Source organism: Rhinolophus hipposideros (assembly GCF_964194185.1).
Source record: "Rhinolophus hipposideros genome assembly, chromosome: 8".
Taxonomy (NCBI): Eukaryota; Metazoa; Chordata; class Mammalia; order Chiroptera; family Rhinolophidae; genus Rhinolophus; species Rhinolophus hipposideros.
The window spans coordinates 38,547,039-38,573,989 of record NC_138054.1 but is presented as its reverse complement, the minus strand read 5'-3'; the positions used below and the strand labels follow the sequence as shown (position 1 = coordinate 38,573,989).

Below are 26,951 nucleotides of genomic sequence, written 5' to 3'. Positions count from 1 at the left end.
ACATTTTTTAATGAGGAAATAAGCCCTGGCCAACCAAGTTACCCAGTTGGGACTTTTCTTTCAAAAAATAAAACAAAACACCTGTCTTTCTTTCTTACTTATATTACTTGCAACACAAATAAAAGATGTTTATTAAATAATTATGTAGAAAATTACTTCTACCCCCAAAAACTTGATATATTGTATTAGTAGGGAGGACATCAACTCACTTTTCTATGGAATTTTTATTTTCAATATTGCTTAATTATAACTATATTTCAATGAGTGTTACCAAAGCATTTCATTATTTATTAGACATTGACTTTTTAAAATATTTTGTCCGCTTATTAAATAATTTATACTTAGGTATTTGAAAACATTTCATTTTGATAATTGCCAGCAAATAACAAATCAGATTGGACTGACTTTGTGCTTTACTTTGAAATTTGTTCAGACTTTATATTCCAATTTGTCTAGGTTGTTTAGAAATATAAATTAACTAAAACAATAAGATTTGGAAATAAAATTTGAGACATAGATTTACAATTACGCTTTAAAAAAATAAATCTCAATTACCAATGATTAGTATACAGTTATATTGCAAAATGTTGATTCTTTCACACTAATGTATCACAAAATCAAACTTAGCATGAGATCTGTGAAATTGTTCTACCGTAAGGAACTATTCCATTTACTCTGCATATTTATTGCATAAAACTTCTTTCGAACTTAAAGGAGATAAGGCAAGCACAGCGTGAACAGAAAGATTTTTTTAAAAAGGTTTAAATAAGCCACATCAATATTGGTGTGCCTTTGGTTTAAAAATATTTGTCACATCTCACCATATTGCACATTAACTCTTTGTTGATATGAAGCACATGTCTGTTATTTCAATCATTGTCTTTTGTATCCCATAGATTTTTCTTTTATTACAGAGGAAAAACTACTAGAGCTTACATAGAAAAATAGTAATGGTTTCTTTCAACAGCATTGTTCAAAATTTTTAAAATTAGTTATTTACTAAAATAGTTGGGAAAAATGTCTCTTTCATCTAATGCAGTTGATCACGACAAACCTACCCTTTCCTTGGTTAGGCTAGTGGAACAGTTACCTGCCCTGGCTCTGTTGGTCTGGAATCTGTTTCTCAAGATGAACTTAGTAGTTGCATAAAAGAGAATTTCTTATTGTACCAGAGGGTCACCGTTTTCTCTGTTTTAAATGATAGGTGGTCCAGGAAGTGGAAAGGGTACTCAAAGTTTGAAAATCGCAGAACGTTATGGATTCCAATACATTTCAGTGGGAGAATTATTGAGAAAGAAGATCCACAGTACCAGCAGCAATAGGAAATGGAGTCTTATTGCCAAAATAATTACAACTGGAGAATTGGCCCCACAGGTACTGCTGTATCATTTGCATTTATTTTGCCATTTTTATACCAGTTGTGAGTATACTAAGTTTAAATGTGGTTTTGCATCTTTTTTTCTTTATAAAAGGAAACAACAATTACAGAGATAAAACAGAAATTGATGCAAATTCCTGATGAAGAGGGCATTGTTATTGATGGATTTCCAAGAGATGTTGCCCAGGCTCTATCTTTTGAAGACCAAGTAAGAATGTCTTCTTATATTTTAAATGACTTAATTTTCACTTAAAATCTTAAGGTTGACAAAAGAAGATTTTTTGGGGGAGATTTGCTGTTATTTGGAATGAATTCTGGTCTGAAAACAGGCAAGTACATCAGTGTGGGTTGGCAGAAGTTCATTTCCTTGGTGCTTAAAAACTGAAGAGTCTCTGCCAAAAAGAAAAGATAAAAACTAATAATAGAAATAATTGTTTTTATTAAAAATGCTAATCTCTGTAATCTTTATTTCAAAATACTTTCCCTAAGATTGTATTTTTAATCTTTAATTACTAAAAGCAAGCCTTATTCAGTACTGCCCAGGATATAAAACATTACCTGTTCTTACTCATACATTGTTCCCAATGAAGGAAGCCCTCTTCATTGGGCTTAGTTCTAATTGCTCTGGCTGTTTAGAGAGAAAAACTAGAAAAATCAATACTGTTGTTGTTATTGCTGCCACATGATATTGCTGTTGAAAATGAGTGCTGTGGCAGCCATTCCCATGTGATTCTTGGCTCTTGGTGGAAGTATGATAGCCAGGCAGGCAGGCATTCCATCCAACCGTGGTCTACCTTATGTATGGAATGAATGTACTTGGCGGGCACAAGCGGGAAAAGCTATTTTATTCTCACTCTACTGCCTTTAAACATGCTATGTCACGTGTTTCTCTTTCCTCCCTTCGCTAATAACTGAAGAAGATCCCATATCTTTTCTGGTCACTTTAAAAACATTAACAACTACTCTCATTTTTCAGGTATTAAAAAGCCCAGTCCACAATTATTGTATCTCAATAAAAGTGGGAAAACATTTTAATAAGAAAAAAAATAGCCTTGTACAATCTAAATCAAAACTGTACTTTCTCAGTCAGTTTAACATATCTCTGCTATCCTCAGCCTGCACCTGGTTCAGGATCAGATACTTAAAGCAATGTCTCAGAATACTGCAATTCTTCCTCATGTGGCTTGCAGTGAGCGGGTAGAGGGGAAAGGGGCAGGAAATACACAATTCTCCAGGAACTCGCTCTGGCTACCAGGTCAATCTCCTCCTTCTCTTATACAGCCTGGACTCAGGTCAAGGGTCACAGTACTGATTTGGGGATACCTGTTCGCAAGTTCTATAGGATGGTCTGGGATCTATCTCTCTCTTTAGAGGGTGCTGTCACTTGCATGTACTAGTCTCAACCACACTCTGAGTCTGGAGAAGTCCATTTTAACCTCTTCTTGGTTGGTCTTGTAGCCTGGAGGTTCTTGGCCACTGTGAGCAGTATAGTGGTACCCGAGAGCAATGCCACCCCAGCTGACCTGCGGGAATTCAGAGGGCACAGAGGCAAAGTTGAAGTGTTTACGTAAAGCAAAGTGTTAGGGGCAGGCCTGATTACTCCACACCCTGTGGACGGTTACGCTCCTATGGTATCTTTTTTTCTGGTACCATTTCTGACAGCAAATATGTGGGGATTTCCCCCACCAATTCTCCAATCCTTCAACACCAACTAGGTGTCCAATAGTGGAATTCAACTCTGAGACTATCTGAAGTTAGCAGAGATCCCACCGGTTAAGGGCTCAGTTCCCATCTTCTAATCTCACGTTTGGTCTTTCTAGCCACAAGCCCCATTCTGATGCTATCTAGGGGCCCCACCCTAAGTCACTTCATTCTTAGACTCAAGTGTAGTTAGAAGGGGTTCATTATGAACAACAAAAGACACACCTATCAGGAAATTCCAAGGGTTTTAGAAGCTCTGCGCTAAGAATCAGGCACAAAGACTAAATGTATATTTTTTGTTACACCACAACTCTTCAAGGTTTTTTTCACATGTGGGCACATACACACACACGCAGAAATTTTCCCCAAGACTTCCTCACAGGTCCAGGGTATGTGAAAAGGGCGATTTCCGATGTCAGCCATACACTCATACTGGTGGTGGTAAGACCAGTGTAACAAAAAGACCTAAAACAAAAAAACCTAACACTTAAGTGGCATATAAGACAAAGAAGTATGTTTTTCTGTTAGGTAATAGCATCAGAGTTAACAGCCCAAATCAGCTGCGCAGCTTTTCTCCTTGAAGTCATTTAGAGATCAGGGTTCCTTCCACGTTGTTTTTCTGCCATCTCCTAGGACACTGTCACCATCTGTATGGTCAAAGCAGGGTTGCCATCACATATGGGTTCCAGCTGGCACATAAGGGAAGAGAATGTGAAAGGCTGAAGTCTCAGCTCTGGAAGTAACATCCATCACTTCTGCTCATGTGGTGTTGAGAATTTAGTCATGTTGTAACTGTGGGAAATACAGTCCAGCTGGGCATTCAGGTGCCTGGCTACAGTTCTGTTACTATGGAAGGATGGGAGAAGTAGCTAGCAGCTTCTACCACAGTTTGCCCCTCCAGACATCCAAATGTCTGCATACTTCCTTCTTCCCACACATGGAATGTACTTGTTTACTCCCCAAGAAAAACAACTCCGGGTCCCATCGTCCAGTTCAAAAGTCAAGGATCTTTCCTTGATGTGCAGTTCTCTCTATTAGGTCCAGGTTTCACTCTTCATACTCAGTCACCTGTAAACTAAACATCAAATTGTCTTCCCTCCCTGCCACCAATAAACAGTAGGAGAACAAGACCAGGAGACGTTAAATAAAGGCTCCTATTCAGAAAAAGGAAGTTGGGCAATATGCATATATAGTAGTCCCAGACCATAGCAAGTAACAGGCCCTGTGAGGCAGAGATTGCAAATGGTCCTTGGCCTGGTGTGCAGTCATTTCCTGGGCTAGCCCACTGGCAACTCCTCTGTCTCGTGGAGTAACTCCTTATCCATTTTCATCAGAAGGCCCCTGGTCCTCTGAGAAGTCCTTCCTGCTATCCTTGTACTGCATTGTCACAGCAGAGTGCTGTGTTGGGGACTCTGCCCTCCCTGGGAGCTATTTTAAGTTTGGAAAAAAAAAATAAGCTTTTGGTTGCTTTGGTAAAACCATTTCCTCAAAAATTTGGTAGACTTCTCTTTCTGTCTCCAGTTACTTCCATATGCCTGTAACCACACCCAAAATTCTTTTCTGGATATAGTATTAAACTACTTAATTTTTTTGTTTTCTCATTTTGCTGGCAGTTACCTTGAGGTATATAAAACAACAGTCTAGGGTAGGAAGACTATAGTCTGGGTTTTGCCTCAGGGCTAGACCCTCTTTTTTTTTTTTTTTTTTTGGAAGTGGAAGTTAATGGGAGTCCTTTGAGCAAGAATAGCCTAGTCTTCTGCTATTTGGAGGCATAGAAGAAGTTGGCGTTTTCAAACTTTCTTTTTTCTTTATCTGTTTGCAAATTGGCCAGTTCTTTCTTGGGTTGATCTCTTTCTTGGAATATGTTGCTAAGGCGACAGAAAGCTGTCAACACATACCAACATTCTAGCTCTTTCTAGCTATTTTTTCTCATATAGGAACATGACATGCCTTCCAAATTATCACAAGTAATAGTTGTACCAAATAGCTTGCAAGAGCATAACAAGGTTCATCAACTAGCCCAAAATATCTGTGCCCTTACTTCCCGAGCAAAGCAATGGCACATACTTTAGTTTTTGGTATAGTCGTGTCGTCCTTATATTATGTAGAGTAAGTACAAGATGCTATAATAAAAAGACACAATGATATGATGGCATAACACAGAAACTTATATTTCTGGACATAACAGCCACACTGTGAGTGAGAGCAGGGTAGCTTCCGTCCTCACCATCATTCAGAGATGCTGCACGGTCTTTCCAAGTCATTGTTCCTCCAACCCCTAGTGCAATGGTTTTCAATTTTTTTTTGGTCTTGGGACCAAATAGTTTAAAAGACATCAAAAAGCTTTCATTTACATGGACTTTATCTATTGATATTTACCATATGAGAAATTAAAACTGAGAAATTTAAAACTATGGAGTCATCTTAAAATAGCAATAAATTCATACAGGTTGATATAAATAACACATCTTTATGATAAGCAACCATATTTTCCAAAACAAACAAACAAAAAATAGTGATAAGAGAGGCATTGCTTTACATTTTTGCAAATCTCTTTAATGTCTACCTTAGCAGAAGAGAGCTGGATTCTTATGTCTGGTTTTGCATTCCAGCTGCTGTGACACCACACTTCATGTAACCACTGAAAAACTCTCTTGTACATTTGTGAGAGAATGAGAGTAAAAAGAGCACATAGTTTCTTAGGGTTAATATAAACATAGTTTTGATCCGTAGCCTCCTGAAAGAGTCCCAGCAATCCCCAGGGGTTTCATGAGCACACTTTGAGAACCACTGCCCTGGGACATGGTTGACATCTGTATGATGAAAAGCTAGTTCACCGCCAATGGTCATGTTCCAGTAGGTTGGAAGGGGGAAAAGAGTGCAGAAGGTACATGTTTCATTTCTTAAACCCCAGACTCCCAGGTAGTACACATCACTTCTCACAATTCATTGGTGAGAACTTAGATTATATGGCTCGTTAGGTTGCAGGGACGTTGGGAAATGTAGTCCTGTGGTCAGGCATGCGCCTGGCTACAAAGCTGTTATTATGGAAGAAGGGAAAACAGATTTTGAGAGATAACTAGCAGTTTCTACCACAAGTGACATGCTGTGCATAGCTCCATCTTGACCTTTCACTCTTGCTTCTCAATCCAAGAGCTGAGCTCTCCCATCTCTCAGGGCTGCTATTTCAAGGGGAAGAGAGGAAAGATAGACTCTCCTTGTCATCACAGTACAGCTCCTATTCTCCTTGCATTTTATAGTAGTTCCTTCCTATCTGAAAACTTTTTTCTCATCTTTCATCTGATCGTTGAAAAAATAACAGATTGTGAGGAGTAAGCAATCAAGATAGGCAAAGGTGGGAAGTCTAAGATCTCTTCACCACCAACTGAACATACTGCGTAGCCAAAATTTCGCTCCAAAGCCCAGAGTCCACCGTCGAAACTTAATAAGCCAGGTTTTTATTAAAGTTGTAGAATTTCATATTCCATGGGAGAAAAAGCTAGATTTATTTACTGAGGATTTATTAACCAAACAGTAAAGCTGAAACCAACAAGAACTCTATAACGCTATTACTGAAAATGGGGGAGGAAAGCCTATACCAAATCTATATTTTAAAAAAGTACAATATATTCAACTATCTGACCCCAGCTGATTTTCCAGAGTTGTGTATCTATTTATGCATTGTACATGCTGGACTGCTTCGTACTTCTCACAGTGACCTGCTCCTTCTGTTTCCTCAGTGCTGTTTGTATGATCCCATAACTTGCTTTTTCTATTTTGCATTCTGATTTTGAGCTCTATCCATGTTGACACATATAGACCTACCTCCTTCTTATAACTGTTTCATAACGTTACATTCAATAAATATAGCATATCTTACTACTGGACTTTCAGGTTGCTTAAAATTTCTGCTTTTACCAATAACACGATGACTGACATCCTTATACACATTTCCCTCTGCATATGTCAAAAAAATCTCTCAGGAATATTTCTAGAAATGGACTTTCTAAGCTACAGGGAAGGTGTGTGTGTGTGTGTGTGTGTGTGTGTGTGTGTGTGTGTGTGGTTTTAAATCTATATATTGGATTTTGTTAATATGATATTTAAAACTGTTCTCAAATAAATTTATGATTACGTTATTCCTATTTCCCCACATCTCACAATGCTAAATTTCAAACCTTTTTATTTTAGGTGACCTGCTGGACTAGAGGTGTTTTTGTATTGCTATTTTAATTAGCATCCTCCTAATCACTAGTGAACTGAAACATTTAAAAAACATGTTTAATGGCCGTTTGTATCTCTTCTTTTGAGAAAACAAAGGGTGGGAGACTGTGCTTTGGACATCTGGATATAATTTGGAGCTCTTCGATTAAAACCACGATATTGGTGCAGGAATATATAAACAGACAAAAGAAGTGAGTGGAGAAACCATGGGTCGGTCAGTTTCTCTACTGACTTCTTTTGTCTGTTTATATATTTCTGCACCAATATCATGGTTTTAGTTGAAGAGCTCTAAATTATATTCCGATGTCCAAAGCACAGTCCCCCACCCATTGTTTTTCTTTTCTAAATTGGCTATGCCTATACATTTACTGTTCTTTATGAAGTGTAGAGTCAGTTTTTCAGAGCCGTAAAAAAAAAGTTGAGATTTTTATTTGGATTTCAATATAGATTATATTACACATAGATTAATTTTCAGAGAACTGACATCTTCCCATCCATAAACATTGCCATATCACCCTATTTATTCAGGTTTTGTTTTATCTTTTCCAGTAGATAAAGGTTTATAGTTTTCCATGGAAAAGTTTTGTACCTATTTTGTTAGCTTTGTCCCTAGGTAGTTTATAGTTTTGCTACTATTATGAATGAGCTACTTTTTTTCCTAACAAATTCTTCTTAGTGGTCAGTTGATCTTTGAAGAATTATTGTTTAGGAATGTGTCTGTCTCTCCCCCAGACAGGCTTCTATTCCATTCTCCTTAGGGCAAAGCTGCCTCATTCACGTTGTAAACATCCTTCCATTTTTCTCCTTTCTCAGCACTAACCACTTGCATGATCCCTGTACCTACCCTGACAACTTAGCGCATGCCTTTACTATATTGGATTTTAAGTGTTTGTTGATTTGAGGCGGAAAATAAATATTAGTGTCATGGATATCCAGAAGAGGAGGGCATCAAGGGATTGTTTAAAAAGTGATCATGAGTTCAATTTCTCAGATTCTCATATAAGTCAGTGGAATTGGTTACAATGTCAAGGGAGGACAGTGGGATCTGATGCTCATTTACTATGTGCTATTGACCCTCTTGAAGCTCAGTCTTTTCCTTTGAAGAATGAAGATAATCATTCCTCACAGGATTGTTGTTAAAATTAAGTAAGATTAGCACCTGTAGTTCTTGGCATAGCTCTTGGCTCATAGTAACCACTCAACAAAAGGAAGTGGTTATTACTGTTAGACAGGTTGAGGATAAACACTCCATAGATTCATACAGTAAAAGGGCCCTCACCTACTCTTCCCTTCTTTTGCCAGAGGCTTTGAAGGCAAAAGGGACTTAAGATTCCTTCTAGGGGCTGTTTTCAACTTGATTGATGGAGCCCTTTAGAGGCTACCTGGAGGTATTAAGGCAGCCCAGAACAGCTGTGTTTTATTTTATGTTTGGAGTTTTCCAGGTAAAACTGTTGGAAGAAATTTTTCTACTGCTAGAAATGGCTGGAAACCATTCTAGTCAGTGACCTGTCAGCTGGAGTTCTGGGACATTCACACTGTGAGACAGAAAGCACTTGGAACCCCACCAGTTAGTGGTGGTGCTCTCAGTACTCATCTTGGTTTTACATATTTAAACAACAAAAATTCCTTCTGTTCTGTGTACCCTCTTTGGATTCCACCCAGTTTCTCCCTCCCCAGGAGCAGTCCCACAGAGCTGCCTCGGTTCCATTTCCTGGCGAGGCTGGTGAATCCACTTGCACACGATTTTCCTGTGGCAGTGGTTTGGTGCCTTCTTTGTCTTGTTTGAGACCTGCGCAGGACTTCCTTGATGGTCAAGTTGGTTGGTTTTCCTCTAAGTATAGTCAAGAAAAGACATTTTATGTTTCCGTGACCCAGATGTCCCAAAGAGCCAGACTTCTACTTCTGTTGTATTTATAGATACCAGTTGGTGTTCTACTGACCTGATTTTTCCAGTGTTCCTATACTCTTGATTCTGTTTTTGGTGCAAGCAAAGTATATTGTTTCTAGAAAATTATATTTGAATACACATGTTCTATAATTGTTTTCATTGTGTTATCACTTTACCCCACAACACGAGCTGTTGCTATTCCAAGTTTCCAGGTAAGGAAACTAAAGCAGACAAGTTAAGTAAGTTGCCTAAAGCCAGCAGCAAGTGAAGACAGAGCTAAGATTCCAAGGGAAGTGATACAGATATTCTAGACCACTAGCTTTCTCTAATATTGAGATCATAGTCTAGCAGCCTTTAGGCTGAATGTGGGCTTTAGACAACTTTTTTTTTTTTAATGTGTACCAAATTCTAAAATTGAGAGCTTTTATATTAAAAAGCAGATTTCTGGCTTGCCTCGAAAATTTTGGAGACTTGGTAATTCCCAGTCTGTATTCCTAAATCTGAGTGATGTTGCTGTCATTGGACAGTGGAGGTGGTCTGTAGGTCATGGCAGTCCCCCAACTCCCACCTCTGTCGGATCTCACCTTTGTATCACTGGCCTGGCCCTTACAAGGCATTGGAGTCCATACCCTAACAGTGCCATTTGTCCTCCCCTTGAGTCAGCTGTGTCTGATTGTAAGTGTTGTTTGTCACACAAAAACAAAACAAAACAAAAACACACAAAGATATGTAGACCCTACGTAGGTGACATATGGCTGCCTGACCTAGTGGGGGTCACACAATCAGCCTACATATTAAATATTTATGCAGCTTAATTTCTACTACTTGTCAAATTTTTTAAAAAAAATTAATTGAAATAGGAGATCTAATATTTCTTCCTGCACTCCAGTTCATCATCTTGAGTCATCCTCCTGGGGTGCACATATCCTTCTTAAGGGATCATGGACAGGAATTAAATATGTCTGACTCATGACACTTAGAGAGCATATAGGGGAATAACTGAAGTAATGGCTTCTCTAACACAAATCCAAACTCTTGTTTAAATCAGTAGTTCACCATCGTTTGTTTTCTGAGATATGTTATTCATAGTTTTGAGGTATGATGTTCTTAGTTAAAGTACTGATGCTTAGTAATAGCAGGGACTAAGCATTTTTACTTGGGTTATAGTGAAGTGGTGAGGGGGGTAATGAAGGTACTTTAAAGCCCCCCCCCAACCCCAAGCCACAGTAGCTTTCATTAGTGCTTGGGGAGTATTTATTTTAAATAAAGTAATGGAAGCAAGATTATCCCCATAATAATCCACTCTTACTCACTTGCATACCTTCAGGCTTCTTGAGTGAGAAATAAAGGACTCCAGGAGTTTTGCTTCTGAATGGGTTGTGGCCCATGAGCACACACAGCCCTGGTGAATTCCATTGTGAGATAAAAGTGTGTGAGACCTGCTGGAGCAGGTATATATGAGTCCTTAAAATTTTTTTCTTTTTCTAGTGGTGATTTCCTCTAGGACCTATAATTTAGCCTCAACTTTGCCATTTAAAAGGAGCCTAAAAATGCAGTTAAGTTCTGAGTTTGAGCGACATAGGATGTATGACAAATTCTCACCTAGATACAGATGTTTTCAAAAAGCTTAGAGACCAAAGAAATCAATCTTCAGAGGGCTGTCTTCCTACTTGCATAGCAAGTTGACTTGGCAGACTCATAATTCAATTTGCTGTTCTTATGGGGGACAAATATGATTTGGTCCTAACAGGGAGTGGTTTAATTTTAATGACGATTTTTTTTCCTAAGCATTAGCACTTCCATGCGAAATACTAAAAAAAAAAATGTGGATCTTCCCCCTGAAACTATTGACTTAGAAGCTTGCTTGTAATTATTTAATAATTAGGTTTTGAAATTGAGAATATATTACTAGATGATTATTCATTTATCTTTTCTGTGATGTGCTGTGACTACAAAAGACCATTAAAGTTAAAAGGTTGATGAGATTCTTGTAATTGCCCTATGTAAAGTGAAAAGACAATTTCCAAATTTCATACAAAGAAAAAAATCAGAGCTATCTTTGACTTTGGCATATAAATTAGGTACTGTTGCTGCATAACAAATCGCCCAAAAACTTAGTGGCTTGAAACAACAATATTTTTAATTTCACATGCTTTCTATGGATTGGGAAATCAGGAGCTGCTCAGGTTTTGACTCCGTATCTCTAATGGTGGCTCATTTAAATGGTGGCTGGAGGTAGGCTTCTTTATTCACATGTCTGATGCTTAATTTGGAAAGACTCAAAACAGCTGTGGGCTGAAACACCTGGAGCTCCTCAGGTATCTCTTCTTATCTTGCCACCTGGCGGTCTCAGGGTGGCTGAACTTCACAGCAGCTCAGGGGTCCAAATAGATATAATCCAGAGAGCAAGAAGGAAGCCCCATTCCTTTTTCTAACCTAGCTTCAAAAGTCATTATGTCACTTCTACCCCTTTCTGTTCCTTACAGTCACTAGAGCTTACCCATAATCAAGGAGAGGGGAATTACAATACACTATATTTTTATACGGAGAGTGTTAAAGAAATTTGTCAACATGTTTTAAACCACCACGCCACGACACTCAATAAATAAATACTAGCCCATTCTTCACTCTGCTCTTATCGGTCCCTTCCCTTCATTTCCTTTCTTCCTAGTCTTTTCAAGCCCGGTGCTCACTCCAGTCTGTTATCTATCTTGTCCTTATTCTCTCTACATCCAGTCTGTCATGTGTCCTGATTAATCCTTTAAAAAAGACCACTGTCATGAATTCATTCCTCTGGTTGAAAGCCTTTAATGCCAATAAATATGTTTCTCTCTATATGGTTTGTTTCAGAATCAGGGGCATGCCTTGTTAAAAAATGAGGATTGTTCAAGCCCCTTCTCAAAATTACTGAATTAGAATTTCTGGTGGGTGGAACCCAAGAATCTACACATTACCAAGTTAATAACCTTTAGCAAGGATGATTCTTAAGCACACTGAAATGCACATTTTAATTCAGTGTTTAATAGCACACAGCAAAGGTTCTCAGCCGTAGCATGTCGCCATAGTTATGGAGCAAGCAGGCTATTGCTAATAATACCAAAGTACTGAAATTAGAGCATGTCCAGAATGACCCCAATAATGTCATCTTCAGAGTCTTCACACCTACTTTCTTGAGTGAATTAGAAATTCCTTAGGAGATAAAGAATTTCACATAAGATGTGTTCTCAGTATTAATGTCATAAGGTTCTCGTGTTTCTGTGGAATCACTGCCCCCATGCGACCTGATCTGATTCGGCCTTGGTTTGTCTTACTGCAATCCTTTGGACATGTCTTATCCTTGCTCGCTCCGTGTTTGTGTCTCTCCTTGGTAGTCATTTTTTACTTATTAAATCTCACCTCCTCAACACCTTCCCTTAGGATCCCAAGCCTTGGAGATTTCCCTCTATTTTCAGCTTGTTTTGCAAAACATGGTAATGCCTGTAACATTTATATGGCACTTACCATATAGTACCTTAAATTGTTAACTGATTAGTTCATCAGATTGCTGTGCCAGTCAGGTTCCAACAGGAAAGATATGGCCCATTCATACAGGCTAAACAGAAGTCTTTAGTAAAGCAGCTATTGAAATGGTGTACACAAGACATGAGGAACCTACAAAGGGTAGTTCAACACAATGAGGCTAGTAAAAAGTGGGGTATGTTACCATTGTTAGGCCTGCAGATGCTAGATGGGGGAGCAGTTACTTAAACTTAGAAAAAAGAGACAGATATATGAAGAAGACTTCCTTATAGGAACCTTGACCTTCAGTAGAGAGAAGGAGCCAGCCTATAATGACCCCAGAGGATAAGAGCCAAGGGAATAAATACCCAGATGTTCCTCTCCTCCCTTCCTCTGATCTCCTGCTGATGTTTGCCATAGGCCAACACCAACTGGAAGCCAGAGGGCCAGAGAACCCATTGATTCATTTCAAAAGAGTCAATCACCCAGGGCCCAGAGTTGGGGAAAGAATGGTGGAGAATGGAGCTAGAGAGGCAAAGGGAAAATAGACAGCACAATTACAAATTTATTAAAGCACAGTCTTGCGTCTACTGTTTGTCTTTCTCACAGCCCTATAACAGACTGCATATAGTAGTTGTTAAATAGCTATATCTTTATTAATAACTATATCTACTATAAATAACTATATCTACTATATCTTTGATGCCAGCATACATTGTTTTCAGTTCCCCAGAATGTTTGATAAGGAACAGTGACAAAAGACTTTCTCAATGTTAACTTTTTGTATTTTTTGTACAGTGATTCACTCAAACATAAACTACTGTATTTCCTTAATTTCCAGGCCCAATTCCCTTAATGTCTTTAAGAGAAAAGGCCAGTTCCTTGAGAAAATGCAGATACAGTTATAATTTGAAGCTCCTAAGTAATTACCAAAAATATAAATTCAAATTAAACTGGCTGTCATATATTTTGGAAGCCCAAAGTACTATTCTCAGATCCTACCAATTTAGCCTCACTGACTATAAACTCATTACGTTCTGTGAAAAAATAAATGTGTGCACAAGTGTGTCTCATGTTTGGAAAAAATAATGTCAGAGATGCCGAATTTCTAAAATGAATAAACAGAATAATTTTTTACCCTGCAAAAGGTCTCCTGCCTTTATAGAACTATTCAACTGGGATTTTCATTACTTGGGTAAAAGTGAACATACTTTATTTTTTTAAGAGATGCTTTCTAAAAATAAAGGTTGAAAATAAAGGACGGAAAAAGGTATACTATGTAAATACTAAACCTAAAAACTGGAGTGACTTCATTGACAGTAGATAAAGTAGACTTTAGGACAAAGAATATTACCAGAGATAAAGAGGACTATTTCATAGTGATAAAAGGGTCAAATCATCAGAAAGACATAAAAATTATAAATGTGTATATACCTAATAAAAAACTTCCAAAATACATGAATCAAACAATTTACAAAAATAAAGGGACAAAAATCCACAAATAGACAAACTCACACTCATGGTTGGAAATATTAGCAATCCATTCTCAGTATTTGATTAAAAAAAAATACTAGACAAAATAGGACTATGGGTCTAGAAGATGTGAGGAACAATAAATATATCTAGAATACACTATCCAACCACAGTATTGTACACACTATTTTCCAGATCAACTGTAGACTAGGCCATCACACTAGTATTAATAAATTTTAAAAGCTTGAAATCTCATAGAGTATGTTCTTTGACCACAATGGGAAAAAAAAACATTCAACATTGGTTCATTAAAAAGAACCCAGCAAACTGGGACTAGAAGGGAATTCTTTTAATCAGATCATGGACATTTATAAAAAAATGTAAAAGTAATATAATACTTTATTTTTGATGCTTTCCCCTAAGATTGAGAACTGCAGAGATGTCCACTGTTACCACTTTTATTGAGCATTGTACTGGAGGTTCTAAGATAAGAAAAATAAATAAAAAGCATAAATATAGGAAAGGGAGAAGTAAAACTGTACTTGTAGGTGACATGATTGTTTACAAAGAAAATTCTAAGGAATCTACAAACTGACTGCCAAAACTAATTAATTTAACAAGGTCACAGAGTACAAGGTCAATATAAAATCAATTATAGTCCTACATATTAAAAATAAATGGCTATATAGTATAAAAACAGGGTGAGCCATCTCTGGCTTATTGTTTAATTTAAATTCCCAAGATTCCTTATTAAAATATTGACTTAGAAGGATATCTTTTTGTAGTATTATTCGAATAGATAGTTATTGGTATTTGTTTACATATGTGGATGGGCTAGAGGGTAATATACAGTACTTAAGTTTGCATCAGAAAAGTGGTAGCGACTAATTTTGTAATGTGGTAAGTAGCCCTTGATTATTGCATTTAATTTGTTGTAGTCCTCAGTTCATTTTTTTCCCCATGAGTCATGGACAAAAAATATCTTCCCATTCATGCTTTAAATAATACCCTTCATGAGTACACAAATTCATAGAAGCACGAATTTTAGAAACTACTTTATCCTGAATCTTGTAACTGGTTGTCCCTGCATCTGAGGGTTGCTGAGTCATTGCAGAGGCAAACAAAACTAGGCAAAATAAGCATTTTTCCAATCAGCTGACAGCATACATACAGCTTTTAATACACAGAAATTTTTAGTATTTTTTTTAAACTTTAAATAGAATCTTTAAGTTAAAAAAGCTTGGTAGCTACTGATCTCATTTTGTAAATGAGAAAATTGAGACTGAGTAATGTTAAGTGACTGGCTGGATTTCACAAATCTAGTTAAAGTAGAGCTAAAGTAAGTAACTCAAACTTCTGAGCTGGAAGAAACAACCCACACTCTTTTGTCCAGGGTTCTTTTCACCCTGTATTGTGTCCCTGAGAATAAAAATGGTTGAATTTAGTCTCAAAAGACTGGGATTTACCATCCAAAAGAACCTCTCTGGAGTTAGATCCAAAAGGTAGTTCCAAAAACATTTTGAACAGTGGACAACATAGTAAAATGAATTTTTAATTTCCCAAAAGGTCTATTTGAAGGAGAAAGCACATCCAGTTTTACAAGTCCATTATATTCTGACATAAATCACTGTTTGTCTTCAGTCATCTCCTCATAACTGTGTTCCAAGCAAGTCTGAGTTTTATAAATAGTATATTGTCTGGTTTTCTCTGCTGAGTAAATGTATTTGTATGTAAGAAAATAGATTTTAATTACATATGAGGAAAATCTTCTTGAAAGTACCAATTGTTAAGCATTAAAGCAAATTATTAGCGCCAACCATTCTACTTGCCTAGAAATTTTTAGAAATTCTTTAATATTACTTTTGCACACAATAAACACTCACTATTTACTGAATTAATGAGTAAATGAATTAGTGAATAATAAAATGGTTAACGGTTTAAACCCTCTGGTGGACCTTTCCATATCCATGGTTCTTTGATTTCTATTAAAATTTAATAATGAACCTTCTGAAAATTTACTCGTGTGTTTATTTGAACTACCAAATATTCTAATGAATATTATTCTTTAGGCAGTGTGTATGTATGTATGGGTATACATACATATAGATAGATGGAAAGGAGAGGAAAGGAGAAAAGAAAGAAAAGAAAAATACACACACACACACACACACACAAAATATTTGGAAAGGGTTTTCGGCTCTGATTTGTTTCTGCCCAAATCACTCATACATTTCAAAGAACTAAATTAATAATCTAAAAATATCCTGTTAGAGTGATTGTACTTCACTGCTCTGGCTCCCTGATAGAAAGAAAGGCCAAGGTGAAGGCAGCTGCTGCTGTGGCCAAAAGAGACTTGAAAGTCTGGTTTCAAATCAATGGCATCAGCACAATTTGAAAAGACCCATTCTTACAATAGCTGTTATCTTCTAGAGCCTTGGAAAATTAGCCATTTACTAGTGAGAAAATCAGCTAAATATTCGCTCACTGAAAATGCAGAGTATAACAGCAAAAGTGGACATCAACAATTTTGGTAAATAACTTCATTGGTTTTAATTAAAAAAAACCAACAACCTATTCTGTTTACCACTACTTAGCATTGAAATCCAGTTTTGTGTGTATGTGTATGTTCATTATGCCTATAGAATGAGACTGAAACAGAGCCACCTCACTAGTGTTTATAAACCAGCAGTAGCAAAAAGATTGCATCTTGTAGCAAAAAGATTTCATCATATTCAAATGGTAATTGTTTCCTGGCCTGCTATGTTGAGAAGGTTTTTGAAGCTAAATCTAGAGCGTTGTGATTATTAGCAATGATGATCCTCTGCCCAGCCCAGATAGAAAGCCTCTGAGATGGGCCATATCTGTGCTGTACAGACTGGAGATCATAACACTTTGAATTCCCATATCAGATGTTCTAGAACCCTGAATCTTCCAAGCCATTTGTTAGATCTTTATAGGAAAAAGAATAAAAACTTTACCCTTCTCCTAGAAGTAGGATTGTATTTGAAGAAGCATGAGGTTGGAGAGGGGTACCCACAAAGACTATTCCTGATTGTCAGAAAGAATCCTGATTTCACATAGTCTACTAGTCACTTCATTGGGTGGTCTTTCAGCTTAGTTTGCTACCCTGGATATGATGACAGCTATCAGACCATCATCTTCTAAAATAAACCTTGAGTCCATTATATTGTTATGCCAAAGCAATTCAGAGCTGGAGGCCAGATTATGAGCTACTGTTCTGATACAAAATATTTCTGGTACTTGGTAGTACTCAGCAAAATCCCGCTAAGTGAACGAGTGGGTGGGTGATAGAATGATTTAATTGTATCAGCAGACTTTCTCATAGGTCTATTTTTGCCTACCAAACATAAACTGAATATAACTTCTTTGTTCCTTTCTCTCCCTACACAATTTCCCCAGAAAAAGCAGAGCCCTGGAAAGTTTCTGGGGAGAAGCCATTCCTATAGTCATGTGGTATTCACATGGGTCACAAGTTTCCAGAACTCCAGGTCCTCTTCTGTGCCTCTATTGTACCCTGCCCTGGCTTCCATTTGGAACTGTATCCCAATAGAGTGGAATTTCCATATAACTTCACTGTGTTGAAATAATACTTTATGTGTTTGCTTCCATATTGGATTGGGAGGTTCTTGTAGGCAGGGACCATGTCTTACTCATTTTGCATCTCTTTCATCTAGTATGGTAGTTGGCTCATAGTAGATGCTCAATATTTGTTGAACTGAAATGGACCCCTATGGATACATTTCCAAGTGATGCTAGAACTCTACTTATCAGAAGATTTTTTGTAATGTATTTTATTTTTTCAGTTACATTTGACCTACAATATATTAGTTTCAGGTATACGACATAGTGATTAGACATTTATATAACTTATGAAGTGATCACCCAATAATCAGGAGATTTTTTTTTCAAAAAAGAAAAAGAAATGAATGAAAGAATAGTGACCTAGTTTAACTATTTGTAGGCACATATTAAAATTTTAATTGTGAATTGAATAAATATAAGAATGAAGGGCTCTTCCTTAGGATATTCAAGAAAATCTTGAGAACAAGATGTCCTAAATATATGTTTCAAATTCTGGTTGGAATTTGTTTGGGTCTTAATGCCTCAAATGTTGTTTGAGGATATGAGTTTAAATTATTTTTCTTCATAATCAATATCAGTGAGAATAGTTATTCTAAGCTAAGCTAAGCAGAGAGATATAGTAATGTCTGAGGAATAGAGTGGAATACTATTACTTCCTTTCCAGCCAGTAATAACTTAATAGTCTTTTCTGAATTTCCGTGGAGACGGTTTTCGTATTTGAGTGAATAATAATCACTTACCACAGATAAGTGTGAAATAGAACTGTATGAGGCATGCATCTTCTTTTGAAGTGTTAACTTCTTTAAGCCATACAAATCCAGAAAGCTTATATCTCTGAGAAATATAACAATTTTTCTTTACAATGACACCAGTGTTTTTAAAAAGTATTTCCAACTAAACTTCAAAGAAAATCTTTAATAATGGCATTTTGTGGGGAATTTTCAGTCTATTTTCCACTCAATATGTCTGGGCATATAGTATTAAAGGAACTATTAAATAATTTTTTATCTATTTTGTATTCCAATATCAGTTAGCATTTAATATACTCTTGAATTTTATTTTCCTCCAAGAAATGCTTTTAAAAGATGTGAAAATTTGCCACTTGCTTTAAGAATTTCAAAACCACTTTTCTAATGCTTCCTTTGAATGGATGCAATATGTCTCAAAGCATGAAATTCACTTGTCCAAAAGAGGTAGATCAGAGAAAAACTTCACTGTTCTTGCTTTTTAAAATGAATATATTTATATGATAAAATCAAAATTATACAACTATTTACTAGCTTCATTAATTTTTGAAAACTGATTGCTATACAGATCAAATAGGGATCTGGAGCATATGATCTTTAAGAATTCTTCCTTATGTTCTTTGCTTCCTTCCATGAATTTATAACATAGTAGATAATACGAGCTCTGACAATTAAGTTTGCAAACTTGTTACACTGATGTTGCTAACCTTTTTTGATATCAGAGGGATTATTCATTATGAATTTGTACCAACTGGACAAACAGTTCTCCAAGTTTATTATTTGGAAATGCTGAAAAGGCTGCATGAAAAAGTTAGATGACCTGAGCTTTTCACCGACAATTCATGGCTCTTGCATCACGACAGTGCACCAGCTCCCAGGGCACTGTCTGTGAGGGAGTTTTCAGCCAGTAAACAAATAACTCTATTGGAACACTCTCCCTAACTCACCTGATCTGGCCCCCAATGACTTCTTTCTTTACCCGAAGATAAAGGAAATATTGGAAGGAAGACAGTTTTATGATATTCAGGACATCAAGGGTAATGTGATGACAGCTCTGATGGCCATTCCAGAAAGAGTTTCAAAATTGCTTTGAAGGATGGACTAGGTGTTGGCGTTGGTGCACAGCTTCCCAAGGGGAGTACTTCGAAGGTGACCATAGTGATACTCAGCAGTGAGGTATGTAGCACTTTTTCTAGGATGAGTTTGTGAACTTCATTGTCAGACCTCATATGTGTCAGGTTTGTGTCCACACACCAACAACAGTATCTCATGGATAATTACTCCCATTGTCAATACTATGGATTTAAAAGTTAAATGTTTATAAAGAGGCAAGGTACAGAGAGGGGCTGGTTTAGAAGTTAGCTAAATGGTGAGCATATGTTGAGATCATATGCTTCAAGGTCTGTCCCAATGGTGATTTTCTTGTCTGGGTCTAAAAACATCATCCTATGTCATCACCCAATCCTTTGATTGCTTCTTAATAGATACTCTTTTCTGTGGTCTAATCAGTCATTTGTCTCATGCACTAGTAATGAAGAGTTCATAAACTGACCACTACGAGCCAGGCAGGCATGGCTCATCCCTCAGGTGTAGAAACAGTTGATGTATTTTTGGGCTCGCCAATTTGCCTTCATTCCTGTCTCCTCTCCAATCTCAGAAAGTCCTTTGGTTTTATTGCAGGGCTGTTAACCTAATGCTGGCACTAATGGTTCCCCCAATTTCCTAAATGACCATTAAAATCAAGCACATCTATAAAGACAATCAAAAAACAGTTCATGTTTTGCATTATATTTTATTTGACCTCTGTTCATAAAGGGAGTCATCGTTGTAGAGGTCAGACTCATTAGTTCTTCCAGATGAACCTCTTGCCTCCAATTTCTCCCCATCTAGCCTACCCTCTGCACTACCACTGATATTCATTCTCAGGCACAAAATGAAACGTAATACTCCCGTGTTTATAAGGTAAAACCCTAACTACTTAGTGTGGAAGGTGATGCCAACCCATCTAGTCTCAGTCTGCCTTTCCAGAACTTCAACTTCTAGCTCATAATAGGATCTTAGTAAATATTAGAAGAAAGACTAAGTGAAAATGAAGTAATTGCCTATATAATCAAATTAGAGGTGGGGTAAAGACATCTTGGAAAAAATAGAATTGTAAGTTTACATTCATTTCCATATTGTCGACCTGGTATATATTAAACAAAATTTTAATCTTGTCCTCTTCATTAAATGTTTATATCTTCACAGCTTAATGCACCCCAACTACTTTTATTGAAATGAAGATTTGCACCATAAATAGCAAACCACAGAAGTGTACGTTTCATAATCTGATAGTTTTTTGAAACCATTAATACTCTCTGTTCAGCAGATATGATTAATTTGGCTTGTGACAAATTGTGAAAGACAAAATAACCCAGGTAATTACTTAACTAAAGTAAAAGAAATAGTGTGCATTTTGAACTACAGGAGATTAATACAGGGTCATGGAAATTGATAGAATATAGCTTTTGAACAAGAAATTCCCAAACTATAAAAATAAGATTTCACATGTTAGTTGTTTCCCTATGTTAGTTCTTTCATTTTTGTACTTAATCATATTGCTGTACTTTAGGGTTTTGTTGTTGTCATTATTTTACTGTTAAAGACCCTGCAACTTCAATAAGCTCCTGTTTTGAGCACTGATTTATATATATATGGTTTCTTATAATGTAAAGCAGAGGTTAAAACACAGCTTCCTGAGTCCCATCTCCAGAGATTCTGATTCAGTAGAACATAGTGGAGCTTATGAATTTGTACATCTAACAAGCTTCCAGGATATGCCCACATAAGGGCTCCTAATGCAAGGAATACTCTTTCAGTAACATAGCTGTAGTCTCCTTCACATTGTTATCAGAATTTGACTTAGCAAAAGAGATTTCATTTAATTCATGTATTTCATGTAATTTTAATAATAATAGAGAGGGGGGTGGTATTTGTCTTAGAGAAAAGAAGACTTATGGAGAATATGGTTAACTGACATCAGGTAATATAAGAATTGCCATATGGAAGTGGCCTCTTCTTTATTCCCATGTTTTCTTAGACATTGTGCTAATAATATTGTATTATAATTATTTCTTCACTCAACTACCAGACTATGAACTCCATAAGGTCAGGGAAAGTGTCTTATTCTGCTTTCTAATCAGAGCCTAATCCCCAGTACCTACCGATCACTGGAAACATAGGAGATTAAAATTTTGAGGAACAACAAATCCTATCTTCAGTCTGTCAGTCCTCCATCATGATCCTTAAATCAATGCATACAGGGACAATAACAAAAAAAAGTTTTTTACTGTGAGACTTTGTCTCAAGACTACTCTCTGAACCATGTGGAGAATTCCTGCTATCCAGGCTACCGGAAGACTAGAGCCCAGGACCAAGCAGGCCAGAAGACCTCCTGCAACCCTAATCTCACCCCCACGTCTCAGATTGTAACGACTGTTGTCACAGAAACATCAATCCAGAGAATGCCCATGGAGGAGAAGACAGGGAGTAGAGCCAGAAAACCATAAGTTGTGCCGGTTCTTAGAGCTGCCCAATGCAGGCCTTCTGACAATTCAGTCCAGCAGATCTCACTAGCTGCACAGAAAGAAGCACGTTCATAAAGAAAGATGAGAATCGGAGAGAAAGAGAAATGGATATCACTTCTCCAGTCCCTTGGAAATAAAACAGGATCCTAAGTGAGAGGAAACACACCCCTACCTAGTATTATAGCTCTGCGAAAAGTCTTGCTCTGACCAACTTTAACCATACCTTTTCTCCTCAAACTGAAGAGGGGGAGATGAGGAACAATGGAAGAGGAGTCCTGAACTTGCTTTCCTTAGCGATTAAAATTCTCCTACTTTTTATCCTTTTCAATAAACCCAAAGGTCTTAATAGCTCAGGTCGGAGAGTTTATAATCAAGCGGGGTGACTGCAGAGCCCATACATATTAACTGGGAAAAGAGAGTAGACAAAAAAAAAAAAAAAAAAAAGATACCAGAACTTCATTTTTGCCAGGGTCCCAGTTCATCTGTTCCAGTGTCTAGAATCTTCCACTGGTAAACATTAAACTTTATTTGGAAAATCCCCCATCAAGACATTAATTGCTTAACCCACCCTGAGGGAAAAATATCTACCTGTTTAGATTATGTCCTGTCTAGAAGGCTGATGTCTAAAAGATTCTCATCTTGTAAATTGCATACTTTACATAAAATTTGGGTGTTGCATTTCTCTTCTTTATGAATTTGTGTTCTCTTGGAAGGACCTTCTTTCTTTAGTTAATCCTTCATCATCTTCAGATCTCAGTTCAATTGTCAGATCTTCATAGGAGCCTTCCATGAACTCCGTGCTAAATTTGGTCTCCCTATTATACGTTCTCATAGTAACATCTCCATTTTTATCTTGTGGAACTTACCACAGTTACAGTCTTATATTTGCTTGTGAGATTCTTTGATTAAAGTTTGTCTCTGCCAATTAGGCATAAGCTCTGTTGGAGCAAGAACATACCTGATATATGCTCATTCCTAGTCCTGGGAGCATAGAATCGAATCTAGCACAGACTAGGTACGAGTGTGCTGTTTGAGGAGTTATCACAAACTTGCTCACATTGCTGTATATTCTTGTTAACATTTGGTATTGTTAGTATTTATTTTTGCCCATAATTAAAACTTTATTGAAAAACTGACAACAAAATAGGAGAGATCACTGTTGTGTACTTACAAAATTAAATGAAAGTACATTATCTTGGCAGATTAACTAGAATTAGTGAATGGATAAGACTTCCTGTGCTATAAGAAATTCAGGAAGTTGTATGGATTATTAGTGTTGCCTCCTTCTAAATGAACACCCTTCTGTGAGTCTGGTCTTTCCTCCTGTCAGCTGGCACAACACTGTTGAACAACCTGGACAGTTTACATCCATAAAATAAGAAAGAATTTGAACTTTGAACTAGCTGTTTCTTTTTATGCTTTTTTCTTTTCTTCTTCCGAGGATGGATGTAGTAAACCTCTAGCCAAAGACATGCTGATCTTTTCACAAGCCCAGCCTGAACAGATCTCTGGTATTTTTAATTTTAGTCATTCTGGTGGCTATGTAGGTCCAATTTGCATTTGCTGGATTATTAATGAGTGGGCACCTTTTCAATCCATTTGTCATTTGGATATCCTCTTTTATGAAAATGCTGGTTCAAGTCTCTTGCCCATTTTTCAGTTATGCTTTCTGTGTGTTTTTTTTTTTTTTTAAATAATGTTTAGGAATTCTTTCTGTATTTTCAAAACAATCCCATTATTGGTTATATGTGTTGCAAATCTCTCCTCCCACTGTGTAGCTGGCATTTTCATTCTCTTAATAGTGTATTTTAATACATAATTTAAAAAAAAAATTAAAGTCAAACTTTAAATTTACCAAACTTTTCATTGTGGGTAGGGTCCTATTTAAGAAATTCCGTCTACCCTAAGGTGTAGAAACTATTGTCTTGTATGTTATCTTTTAAAATCTTTATCATTTTACTTTTCACATGTAGATCTGAAAATCCTTTTGGAATGACTTTGCATGTCATATAATATGTATGTCGGGAGTCAGGAGTCACTGTTTTCCATATGAAAATCAAATTGTTCCAGTACCATTTACTGAAAAGCCGGCTTTTTCCACTGCACTGCAGAGCCACCTTTGTTATAAACCATATGCTCATGTATTTGGGCAGCAGATCTGTTTCTGGGTTCTCTCTCTGTTACAAATGGTTTCTAGTCTTCCTTAAAACCTATACCACACAGTCTAATTACTGTAGATTTGTAATAAGTCCTATCATCTGACAGTAAGTTGTATTATTTATTCTTTTCCTCAAAATTATCTTGAAGATCGCCTTGGCTACTCTTGGCCCTCTGCATTTCCAAATAAATTTCAGTGTCAACTTTTCAATTCACACACACACACACACACACACACACACACACACACACACACTGATGGAATTTAGGGATTATGAGGAATTTAGAGATCAATTTAGGAAAAATTGACATATTTCATGATATTAAGTGTTCCATTCATGAATACGGCATATGCCTCATTTATTTAAATCTTTAATTTATGTCAAGGTCTGTGTGGTATTTTTATACCCTTTTTCATTAGATAGTCCCCTAGGTAATTAAGTGATTTGTTTTTTGTTGTTTTTCATTTGGTAATTTAAGTAGCATTTTGTTTCATTTTAAAATTGTTTATTGCTAGCTTATAGAAATAATATTGATTTTGGTATACTGCCCTTGTAAGCAGAGACTATGTTAAATTCACACATTTGTTCTAATGGTTTTTAAATTCTTTTGGATATGTTATGAATAAAATCATATTGTCTAAAATTACTTCATAGTTCTTTATTTCCAGTCTTATGTTTTAGTTCTTTTTTATCTCATTGTACTATCTAAAAATCTTCATGACATTGTTAACTAGAAATAGTGACACTAGGCATCTTTATTTCATCTCAGAGGGAAAGTTTCAGCATTTCCCAATTAAGTATGATACTTGCTATAAATTTTATGTATTTGTTCTTTATCATATTACAGATGTTTTCTTGAATTCCTAGTTTGATAAGAGTATTTATCAAGCATGAATATCGTTTTACCAAATGCTTTTTCCATATTTATTTAATTGTTAAGATGGTCATATGATTTTTTTCCCCTAGTATTCTGTTAGTTTGGTAAATTACAGTGCTTGATTTTGAAAGGTAAACCAATTTTTCATTCATGAAATAAATCCAAATTGGTCATGACATACATAATCCTTTTTATATGTTGATGAGTTCATTTACTAATATTTTACTTAGAATTTTACATTTATGTTCGTGAGTGCGATTGGTCTATAATTTTTCTTTTTTCTAATGTCATTGTCAAGCTTTGGACACAAGATAATGCTGGCATCCTACAATGAATTGGGACGTATTCCCTCCTTTTATATTTAATGTAAGTGTTTCTGTTAGATTGGCGTCTGGTGAAGCCAGCAGGGTCTGGAGTTTTCTTTGTGTGAGAGTTTTGAATTATGGATTTAATATCTTTCATAAATATAGAAGCATTCTGATTCTCTGTTTAATTCTTTTGTCAATTTTGGAAAGTTGTGTTTTTCTAGAAATTTGTGCATTTCATAGAAGCTTTCCAACTTGTTTTCATGAAGTTTTTCTTAATATCCTCTTTTATCATCTCAATCGCTGTTTCCTTTTAATCTCAGTATTTATTTGTGCCTTTTCTCTTTTTCTTGATTAGTTTTACCAGGGAGAATCAATTTTGTGAATCTTTTTTAAAAAACCAACCCCTTAGCTATAGTATCTTTATTTTATATTTTATTAATTTCTGCTCTTCATCTTTCTGTCCTTCTAATTTTTCTTTTTTTACCATTTTGAGTTGGATGCTTGGATCAGTCATAAAGCCCCGGAGTCCCAGTGTCCTGTCGCAGTGACTAACTTGCCCCTGCACCTTGGTTTTGGCTTGCCCTCCTCCTCTGCATTCACCCCAGTCTCCCACTCTTGCTTTCCTGTCTATGGCTGTTTTCATGCTACTAGACCACATGGCCTGCAAAGCCTAAAATCTTTGCTATCTGGTGTTTGACAGAAGTTTGCTGACTCCCATGCTAGGGACTATGCCATGCATCGCTAATTTATGAACGACTCATAGAAATCAATACTTTTACCACTTCCTGAATAAGACCTTAGAACAACTGAACTTAATTTACCTGCCTCATAACTAATCTTTATTATTATATACCACAAAATACTTGCAGTACTCTTTTTACATGATCAATATTTATTTAGATTTACCCACATGTTTATCATCTCATTGCCCTTCATTCATTCCCCTGGGTCAACTTTCTATCTTGGATCGTTTTTCTTCTACCTAAAGAATATTCTTTGATATTTATATTAGTGTAGAATTCTTCATCACAAATTCTCTCAGTTTTTGTTTGTTTGAAAATGTCTGTATTTACTTTTCATTTTGAAAGATTTTTCCTGGATCTAGAAACCTAGGTTGGTAGTTATTTTGTATTGGAACTTCAAAGATATTGTTTCATTGTTTTCTGGTTGTCCTTATTTCTTTTGAAAATGTAGCTATGTCTTATTGTTGTTCCTCTGAAAGTAATCTTTCATTTTCTTTTTTCTCTTTTTAAAGAATTTGTCTGTTTAGACTTTCAACAGTTTTACAATGGTGGGCTTAGATCTGAGGTTTCTGTTTGTTCTTCTTGGTTTTTATATTGCTTCTTGAATCTGGGACTTGACATTGTTTGTGAGTTTGGAAAATTCTTAGCTATTATATTTTCAAATGCTGCTTCTTCATTTTTTACTCTTCTTCTGAAACTTTCATTGTCTCATATGTCTCTTTTGTTCTTTTCTGTACTTTTCCCTGCCCCTTCTTGTCCTTTACTTCATTCTGGATATTTTCTTCTG

At 36.4% G+C, this 26,951-nt stretch overlaps 1 protein-coding gene and 1 pseudogene across 4 annotated transcripts in view; one reads left to right on the top strand and one right to left on the bottom strand.

Annotated features, from left to right (window-relative positions):
• Positions 1–26,951, top strand: part of AK5 (adenylate kinase 5) — a 200,288-nt gene that overhangs the window by 12,619 nt on the left and 160,718 nt on the right. For all 3 annotated transcript variants that reach the window (XM_081056817.1, XM_081056818.1, XM_081056819.1), the window contains exons 4-5: positions 1,205–1,374; positions 1,473–1,586. In XM_081056817.1, coding sequence (XP_080912943.1) covers positions 1,205–1,374; positions 1,473–1,586 — 284 coding nt within the window. The remainder of the gene's footprint in view (positions 1–1,204; positions 1,375–1,472; positions 1,587–26,951) is intronic.
• LOC308501105 (small ribosomal subunit protein eS27-like) lies at positions 23,348–23,550 on the bottom strand (annotated as a pseudogene). Its single transcript has one exon. The product of its transcript is annotated as a small ribosomal subunit protein eS27-like (transcript).